Raw genomic sequence first — 10000 nt, 5'->3', positions numbered from 1 at the left:
ACTCCTCCTTCATCCCATCTGAATATTCCAGAAGTGCCCCCAAACCAAGAACACCTAGTTTTTCCAAAGCTGAAAAAGGAGTTCTGCATTTCCCATCCACCAGGAGAATTCTTGGCATAAAGAGAGGAAGGCACATGGAGACCTATTCTGGATTTGTCATCCTGTCACTTTTCTAAGGGTACCAAAGTTCAAGATGCTGTCTTCAGATTTTGCTTTCAAGTGTTCTTTCTCAATCTTTTTTTTTTTTTTTTTTTTACTTATTCTGAACCTCAAGGATGTGTATCTGCATATTCCCATTCACTCAGAGCACAAAAAAGGAAAATCTTGATGTTGTGCCTTACAATTTTACTTTCAACTTTCTGTTTTGCCCTTTGGTCTCTGAAGCCCCAAATGACTATCTCCAGTCATAACCTGCTGCAGGGTATTCATAACTATCCCTGATCTCCTTTAGGCCTTGCTTCTTTGAAAGGCTAGCTCTTCCTTGATCTTAAGGTTGTCATGGACCTTTTTCTTTGCCTTGAGTTCATAGTTAACTTCTGTCCTTCAGTCATTTCAAAATCTAGCCTTTTTAGGATCCAATCTCAACACTTTCTCCTGAACAAGATGCCATTTCTGTTTGCCTACTTCCAATCTCTGTCTTCCCCCAGAATTGACCTCTGCAAGGGAGATATTAAGAGCCCTGGGGTACATGGTTTTATGCATATTTTTTGCCAGATTCCATATGAGGAAGATTCATTGGTATCTAGTCTATTTCGGCAAAACACTACCATCTCTGAACTTCAGATTCCATATATTACTAAATCCAGGAATGCCTTTTCCAGTTGTCTGTCCTTGCTAGGAAGCTTCCACAGGTGATTTGGATCTGGCTTTGGGAGCATGCTCAGTGAAGGGTAGAGGTACCAGAGGTTTGGTCTGGACAGGACAGAAAACACCACATAATTTTCAAGGAAAAAGTCCTGATCCTGGCTATGCAGTCTCTACATCTCCGATCTCCAGGAACTGTCTGAATCCTTGCAGACAATGCCACTGTAATGTAGACCATCAACAAACAAGTAAGGACAAAAATCATCTCTGCAGACTTGCCATGGCAGGCTGGGAGGCAGCCATTCAGTACAATCTGTCTTCAGGCAGTGGACATGCTCACAGTGATGAATATTGTGGCAGATTACCTGAGCAAACTCAGAGCAGACATAGACGCTCTAAAAAGCTTTGGGAATCCTCCAGTATGTAATGAACTATGCAACTGTAATCAATGAAATACATAATCCAGTTGATTAAGAACCTGCCATAACAGTAATGCCTTTTTTTTTTACATTATTTTTCCTTGCTTTTGGCCAAGCTGTACCTCGTATACATGTCCTCATTTCCTACTGGAATGTAAACCTTCTTTCTTTGCCTTCCCTCTTCTTGTTTGGGGCAAGAAAGTCCTAAGGGGCATACAAGTATGAAAATCTTTGTATACTGCTACAAAATCTCAGGCTTGGGACATGTGGCATGTGTACAGAGAGGAAGTTGCCCAAGCTTTGTTATGCTGGTCAGGTGTTTGGTAAATTTTGCAGGGTACTTCTCATGTGTGATGAAATACTCCTTCAGTAATCTGGGCTGACATTTAGAGTCATGGTAACTATCACACAACTGTACCTGCTCTGAAAGTCATGCTTCATATGAAGTTATTGAATAATTAATGGCTATAAAATAGTGATTTCTTAATTTTTTTTGTTTAATATTGTCTTTTTTGTATTCCCACCTTGTGACTATCCAGCCATGTTGTCCATTGGCCATTCATTCACTCATTTCTTGGCATCAGATCTGAAGTGGCAAAACAGAGGACTAATAGAAATAAGCTGTCAAACTTAGGATGTGCTGCTCATCCGCCATGTCTGCTTGTCTTATTATGATTAATGACATTTAGAGCATATACTTTTCTGGACTGTTATCAGCAGAATATATGGCTATAACATGCACCCCTCCCAGTCTGACAAATCAGAAAAATGAAGATATTATGAGCCCTGTGTTGGTCATCCAGTGTACGTAATCTGTGGTTTCAACTGTTCTTCCATTTGTAGGGGGGAATGAATGATCATTGTTCAAGGTCTGCTTTTGGTTCTGCCTGTGGTCTGTAATGTCTTTGTACTGTAAAAGTTCTCAACTACATTTCCTTACTGTATTTTTGATGTAGTTACAAAGATTCCTTTATTACTGTCCTTTTGGTATTAGAACCATGTGTGATATTTGGTGCTCCTAGTAACACTGCCAGCTTTGGTCCTGGCTTACTCATGGGGAACAAAACAGAATTTTTCACACATTTGCAAAGAGGCGAGAGCACTTCCACTTAACTAAGTTTGATATGTATTAATGCTAAGATGGGAGTACCTTGGAGAGTTCCCCTTCTCTGATGTTCAGTGATAGTTTGTATTTAGCAATGGAGTTAGTATTTACCCCTCCCTCTGCAAAGTACTCTTTAATACTACAGCTGCAAGTTTCTTTTTTTGCTTAAAAGTTGCATGCTGCATTTGCATTTGTGTTAAACTTTAGATATACAGCTTTGATAACCATGTTCATTTGGCCCCTGACTTTCCCTTTGTTTGCAGTCTTATGGGGACTCTTAGAGCTGCAGACCTTGTCCATTTAGATCTGTAAAGCTTAAAACCTCTTCCTCCATGTCAGATTGGGTTTTTGTTTCCTTCATTTTTCCCTTTGCACAGTAGTCTATGCTACTGTTGGTTTTGTGGTAATCTGTGATGGTATAATGCTGAGAGTCTTACCAAATCCAAGATTGATTTTATTTCTGGTGTTTTGCTGTCTGCATCTTGGAAGCTCATTTTCTATAGTGAGCAAACCATAGTACACCTGCTAGAACCTGATAAAGTGAAATGTGCTTATAACCCTCAATGAGGTACTAGTAATAAAACATGACCCTGAACTTCCACCCCATCAAGCCAAGCCTTTCTTAACTGCTATCCTATGTTTCTGCCACAAAGACCTCTCTTGCATAAGACATTCCTTGGAAGTATACTCATCTTCTCTTGTACAGAATTACGGTACTTCTGTAACCCACTCTGTCTTCACAGCGCATCTACTACTGAGATAAGGGCACACAATTTATTGTCTTTTAGGTGTGAAAATAGTTAACGCTATGCATTGATCTCAACAGTCAGCCAGTGTTGATCATAAGCTCCTCACTTGGCTAGAAGTGACAACGCATTTAGGGTGCAGGACTATGTTGAGGAGTAATATATGATACGTTTAGTGAGATGTACATTGTAACACTTTCACTGTTTCTTTGTAGGATCAGCTAGTTAAAGAAGATAATATAGATGCAGTTGGCAAAAAGCTTCAAGAGTATCACAGTCAGTATCAAGAAAAGAGCAAAGAATATGACCGGCTGTATGAGGATTATACAAAGACTTCACAGGTTTGTCTTGTTCAGTTTTCTATCTCTGTTTTGCATCTGGGTTTGCTTGAAGGAGTTCAGCGTTAAGAATTTTTTTTCTCTTGCTTCATAAACTTGCTTTGCTTGGTCAAGTTCTGTTTGACATCAGAAAACTAATTAGTTCACCTATTTGATGCATTTTAAGCAAACTGCATACTGTCTTTGTTTTCTGCTTATTTTGTACAAATAGGAAATGCAGCCACATGCAATCCCCACTGTTATCATAGTTTCTAAAGTAAAACCTTCTCTGCTTTTTAGGAAATCCAGATGAAAAGAACTGCAATTGAAGCTTTCAAAGAAACTATCAAAATCTTTGAAGAGCAGTGCCATACACAGGAGCAGTACAGCAAAGAATACATAGAACGATTTCAAAGAGAAGGGAATGAAAAGGAAATTGAACGGTAAATTTCAGATTTGTTTACAGCAGTTACACTGAAAAATAATATTCATCAGACCACCCAGAACCCAAAACTCTGAGGTAAAGGGGGGATGTTGATAACAACTTCATAAGTAACATTACAGTGCTCTGGTCAAAACAACCATAGCGGAACATTGAAATCTGTATAAAATGTCAAGTCACCTACCTAGTTTAAATTAGACCTAAATTTGGTAATGACTTTTGACTACCTCACTGAAGTGGGCAGTTTATTCCAAAGTAAAGCTACTGTCATGAGTTAGAAAAATGCTGATACAGTAGTAATCGTGCTTTGGTATATTAGACCTGTATTTTCTGTTTCTAAGACCTGAGCTGATTTGACATACTAAAGATACTTGAAGATACCTTACTCTACCGGTCGATCCAACATTTGATTCCTTCATTAGACATGGTCCATATTATTTATACTTGAGTCTAAGCATCTTTTAAAGCACGAATACTTAAATATGGTACTTTTCTTTGTCTTAACTGAAAGTAGAACTGTGTCATTTTCCCTTCTGTTGTCCTACTTTTCATAAATGAAGTGTAATTTTCTCCAGAGCCTAATAATCTTTCTTCTTAGAGATTTCATATAGTTTTCATATAGTTCATGTTACATGCATTTATGAAGCCTTTGAGTTTTAGCAGTGTCACTTGTAGATTGAAGTGAATGTTTTAGAAACCTAGAGAGGCTGATGAGGTAAAGGTACTCTTTCTATAGGTTCTTATATAAGTGCTAGGCTAGCTGCCCTTGATGGCCATTTTAAGCCTAGACACTTTCCCTTTTTGTGCTTGAAATAACCTTTCCCATTCGGTTATAGATTGGCATTGCCCATCTTGTGGTTGATAAATTATATATTACCCCTAAAGAGAATAACTGGGATCATACCATAGATAATGTGAGGGGATGAATGCATGGGATAATGTATGTAGCAGCTGCATTGTTCATTAGTAGTACGGGGGGCAGTCCTGGGGCAAATTTGCTTTTCATTCATAGATTTGTGTTGCACTTGAAAATGGGCAGGGATGAACTTTGTTTTATGTGGGCAGGGATGAACTTTGTTTTATGTGGATGAGGAGTCTGTTCCATAACCATGGTCCTGTCCCTCCAAGCCATTCTGGTGAGGTGACGTTGCACAAGTTTAGATCCCTAGACCAAGTATTTGTGCATTTGACTTGCTAATGTACAGTAAATCCGTCAATAATGGGTCAGAGGATGTGTTATACGGCAGACACAAGTCACCTCTTAGCATTCTGTAGGATTGTAGTTTTGATCCATGTAGGACATGTTTAGATGTTCTGTCATTTTGATAAGGTGCCTCTGTGGGAGTTCCATCTGTTGCATGTGTCTACATCGGTCTACCCCAGAAAACTGACAGTCCAAAAGGCTGAATCCCAAAAGACTGAAAATTCAAAATACTGAACACATTTTTAATGCAGGGGCAAAGCCCCCCTGCACCCTTCATGTGGAGGGCTGTGCCTCCCACATCCCCTGCTAACTGTATATACCAACTCAAGACCACACAACAGTTGAGAAGGGGCAAATTCCATCGTTCAGTATTTTGAATTTTCAGTCTTTTGGGATTCAGTCTTTTTTGAGTTTTCAGTCTTCTGAAGTAGACCCGTCTGCACATATACATGCCAAAGGGGCATTATATTCAATGACTGGCGTAATGAGGGGTGAGTAAAAGGGGACATTGCTCTAGAAACAATCCCTTTGTTGATAAGCTGTGCAGCATAGAAGGACTTTCTTACAACAGTAGACACATGTTCATCAAAAGATAGGTCACTGTCCACATAAATTTCCAAATCCAGAACAGCTGGGTCAACTCTTTAATTGAGACAAACCTTTCTGCAGAATGGCCAAGTCCTCTGCAAACTTAGTCAGCCAGAGCCCTTTTGTATTGGCTTTTACTTCAGAAAAGCAGATACTTAACAGGAGAGTTCCCAGCACCAAACCCTGGGGACCTCCACTAGTGACTGGTCTCTTTGTGGAGAGAACTTCCCTTATTTTGATTATCTGCGAACTGTCTGGGAGGTAGATTTTGTGATGACTTGCACATGTGTTAAGAGCCATACTTTCTCATATTTAGCTCTTTCTTAAAGTGCAATTCTCCAGTAGGCTTGTGGGTATTTTGAGGAATGTTGCATTTATTTTTCTTCCTGTCATTGTGGGTTCTTTCAGTGATGTGGACTGATAAAGGAGAGCTTCATTTTTCATTTATAATTCAGAGAAGTGTAGAATGCTTTTGACTGTACCATTAACCCCCCCCCCTGCGCGCGCACACACGCACATGCTGATGAGCACACACATCACAGACAGATATACTCATGCCAGTGTGAAAGTGGCACCAATTGGTTACCCATCTGATGTTACCTTTCTTTGTAATGATTGCCACATACACACTCTGATGTACTGTTCCAGTGACAAAGTGGCACGAGTAGGTGACCCACCTGCCTTTGCCTTTGTCACATTCACATCCATGCATGTACTTATACCTGGTATTAATTGGGGTGGAGTCACAAAATCCCGCTAATACTAGGAGGAGTCTTAAAAATTGAAAATCACATTCTGTAAGACTAACAAGGCAATAAACTCCCCCCCATGATATTTCTTTTGGACTCCTGAGATATTAAGCATGGACTGGCCTCAAGTGAATACTCTTCTTCCCCCTCCGAACTGCCTATCTCATTTGTGGAAGGAGGTGGAGGAATCCTCCATTCATTCCAGTTATAGATCTTTAGGCAGTTAGCCAGTTGTCAAGGACACCATATTGAAAGCTGAGGTATATTGATGCTGCAGTGGTCACAAAGAATGGGGGAAATGTCTGAATAGAGCGAGTCCCCTACCAGGCATTTTCAAGCTGACTCCTTTGTGATGTCTTCAGTCCAGGATATGTCTTAGTGCACACACACACTCTCTCTCTCTCTCTCTCCGTGTCCATTTCTCCCTCTTTCTCACTGTCTCCCCCTCCTCTCTGTTCCCCCTTTCTTCTGCCTGTCTCTCTCTCTGTCTCTCTGTCTCTCTCTCTCTCTCTCTCTCTCTCTCTCTCTCTGTCTCTGTCTCTGTGTGTGTGTCTCTCTCTCTCTCTCTCTCTCTCTCTCTCTCTCTCTCTCTGTGTCTCTCTTTCTGCTCTGGGTGTAGGTCTCTGTCTGTCCATTTCTTGAATGGTATGTTTTTCTTCTGTTTTATAATTTATTTCTATTTCTTTTTATAAGAACTGTACTGTGTTTCTGTAATGTCTGTGTTCTCTAACATCAGCCTACCTGAACAAACTTTCTCCAGTGTGACTGGATTTTTCATGTATACTTGTTGCACATTTGTTGGTTCACTTCTTCCCCCACACGGCTGTTTTTCTTTGTGTTGTATATAACTAATACAACAGATTATCAGCACTGTGATGTCCTGGGAAGTAAACCGTATGGGTAAATATGCATTAAGTACCTTTTGGTTGCACTGTAAATGCTGCATCATGGCAGTTTCTCCCCAGCTCCTACAGTTGCTCAGACTAGGTTGAAAGTGTACGTTTTAGAGTAGTTACATGGCTGGCCCTGTTAAACCAAAAATGTTTTTAGTTACATGGCTGGCCCTGTTAAACCAAAAATGTTTTGGCTGGAATCAAAGACTTTAGTAACACAGTAAGGTCTGCTGATAAACCTCTTTTGTAGCAGAAAACTGTAAAGTTGTAAGGGATTCTGAATAATTTATGAAATGTTTTAATTGCATGTAATTTGCATGTCTAAAAAAGGATCACTGCTGCATTTTGCATTCTGACCTCCATATCTTTTATTTACAGAATAATGCACAACTATGAGAAACTAAAGTCACGGCTTGGTGAGATTCATGATAGCAAGACACGTCTTGAACAAGACTTGAAGAAACAGGCACTGGACAATAGGGAAATTGACAAGAAAATGAACAGTACCAAACCAGATCTCATTCAGCTTCGCAAAATCCGAGACCAGTATCTTGTGTAAGTGATAAAGTAAGGTCCAGTTGGAAAGCATGTCCTATTGGAATTCTGAGAGTTAAATTTTAAGGCTCTGCAATGTTGGATTTGCTGAAATTCTGTTTCCTAGTGCTTGGGGACATGAATGTCTTTCGTAACACATGGCATCACTGTTTGGACTGTAAGGGCTCACTCAGCTCTTTTCTGCTACTTGTGCACCTTGTGGTCTTGAACAGAATGTATGTTTTTTGAATGTCCTCTAACTTTTGTCAAAAATGCCTACCTCATAGTGCTTCCTTGGCTTCTGTGGTCTAATCACAACCACAAGATTGCAAGGCATTGTCTTTACTGAGTGGATAAAGAGGATAGCGTGAAACATTATTGTTAGTAGGTGTCGGCACTTTAGCTGACCCACCTGCAGCTGAGTGTAACACAAGTTCAAGGCCACCTTCACTTTTACAGTGATAGTTTCTCAAGACACTTGAGAGATGCACCCCCACCCCAAAAAAAAAAAAAAAAACCACCTTGGCCGACATCACTGAAACTCGCATGCTGAGCTTGTGAAGCTCAACTGTATTTGAAAAGCTCAGTGCCAGTCCCTTTGAATCCCTAAGCAAAGCGTTGGTGGTCAAACTCTGGGCTTCAGCCTTTCCACCTACATATAAAGCAAAGGAAGTATCAGCTCAAAAGATTAAAACAGTGTGGTCCTTCCATGTTCGTTTGTCCTATGGAGATGACTCGGACATTTAGTATGCATGCACTGTTCAACATCTAAGGCCTGTGCACTGCCTCCAGTGTCAGAACCCTAAGGAGTAGTAGTGCTTTGAGAAAGTCATTGGCTGCTTGTGTATTGCATCAGATCCAAGGGCAGGCCCTGCTAGGGCTGGTAGTAGGAGTATCTTGCATCCTCCTTGTTTCCCACTGGGAAGCAAATTCTGAGGATCCAGTGTTTCTTGTATCTGAGACAAGGATGAGAAAACCCTTTATGTGGGGAGACATCCCCCTCTTCTAGCTTCCCTCTTTATGATGTCTTTTTCAGCTTGTAGGGTCATGAAATTAATCCTAAACTGACCTGTTGCTCCTCCGCCTTTTCAACAGAAGTAGTAAACTTGGAAAGAAGGATGCGGAACCTTACTTCATCACCCACCCCCTAATGCCATTTGTTTGGAAGGACTCCATTTTGCAGCTTGAAGGCATCAAGATTCACCTCACTCTGCTTGTTAGAATGTGAATGCCTTCATTAATCTCCAACTAAGCAGAATAACATCCTAACCAAGCATCTCATTGCAGATTCCTTTGTGGTCAAATTCCAGGCCAGTTTTGTTTTCTGTCTCGTGTATGTTTCCATTGAGAGAATTCATTAGCAGAAAAGTATTTGCTGTCATTGTTCTACAGATGTTATCCAAGTTAACTTCTGCTTCTCAGAGGACAAAATGTAACTTGTACATCACCGGAGTAAGGACTTTGGAATGCATCCAAATCTTCATAGTCATCTCAATATCTATACAGAATGCATCCAAGTCTTCATAGTCATCTAGACATCAGTCTTCACCTGTAAGACACTGGTGATGAGTATGCATGCCACTCAAAGGAACAAAACTGTCTGGCTTTAAAACCTACATTCATCTATGGTTGTGATGAGCCTAATCTGGAATTTACAGATAAGGTGAAATAGCTTGGAGCGGTTCAAGGCAACAGGTTGACACGTGGAGACCAAGCATCCTGTGCCAGGACGTCTTATCTCCATCTGAGCACATCTCCCTTCCATTGGCCCCTTCCCCCACCAAGGACATTCCTGTGATTTGCGTGTTTACTTTTCTTCTCACTTGGGTTAATTACTGTATCTAGGGCTTCCTACACTGAACTGGATGGTCACCATGTAGTTCTGATTTGGCTCCTTACAGGTATTTCTGACTACCTTCATACTGCTCCAATATTGCACAGTATGCATTGGCTACCAGTACAATAACCTATCTTTAAGAGTTTTACTGTTAATGTTAGCCCTGCACAGTTTTGAGTATTGCAAATCTGAAGGCGATCCTGGCCATCTATAGCGCCCCTGTGATCATGCTATTTTGGGATATTTGAGGTTCCTAAAGTGTACTTGTAGACCTTTGTTGATTGTTCCTTTTGTTATAAAGTGCTCCATGAAGTCCCCCATGTTATATATATTTTTTAGGGTTTTAAAGACGTGCTGTAGGT

At 40.5% G+C, this 10000-nt stretch overlaps 1 protein-coding gene across 2 annotated transcripts in view; it reads left to right on the top strand.

Moving 5' to 3' along the window:
* The window catches only part of LOC122813556 (phosphatidylinositol 3-kinase regulatory subunit gamma), a 130053-nt gene that overhangs the window by 79453 nt on the left and 40600 nt on the right, over positions 1-10000 (top strand). For both annotated transcript variants that reach the window (XM_044085942.1, XM_044085943.1), the window contains exons 5-7: positions 3290-3415; positions 3692-3834; positions 7646-7822. In XM_044085942.1, coding sequence (XP_043941877.1) covers positions 3290-3415; positions 3692-3834; positions 7646-7822 — 446 coding nt within the window. The remainder of the gene's footprint in view (positions 1-3289; positions 3416-3691; positions 3835-7645; positions 7823-10000) is intronic.

Source organism: Protopterus annectens, chromosome 10.part0 (assembly GCF_019279795.1).
Source record: "Protopterus annectens isolate FY-2018-M chromosome 10.part0, PAN1.0, whole genome shotgun sequence".
Taxonomy (NCBI): Eukaryota; Metazoa; Chordata; order Ceratodontiformes; family Protopteridae; genus Protopterus; species Protopterus annectens.
This window is presented reverse-complemented; position numbering and strand designations above follow the sequence as displayed.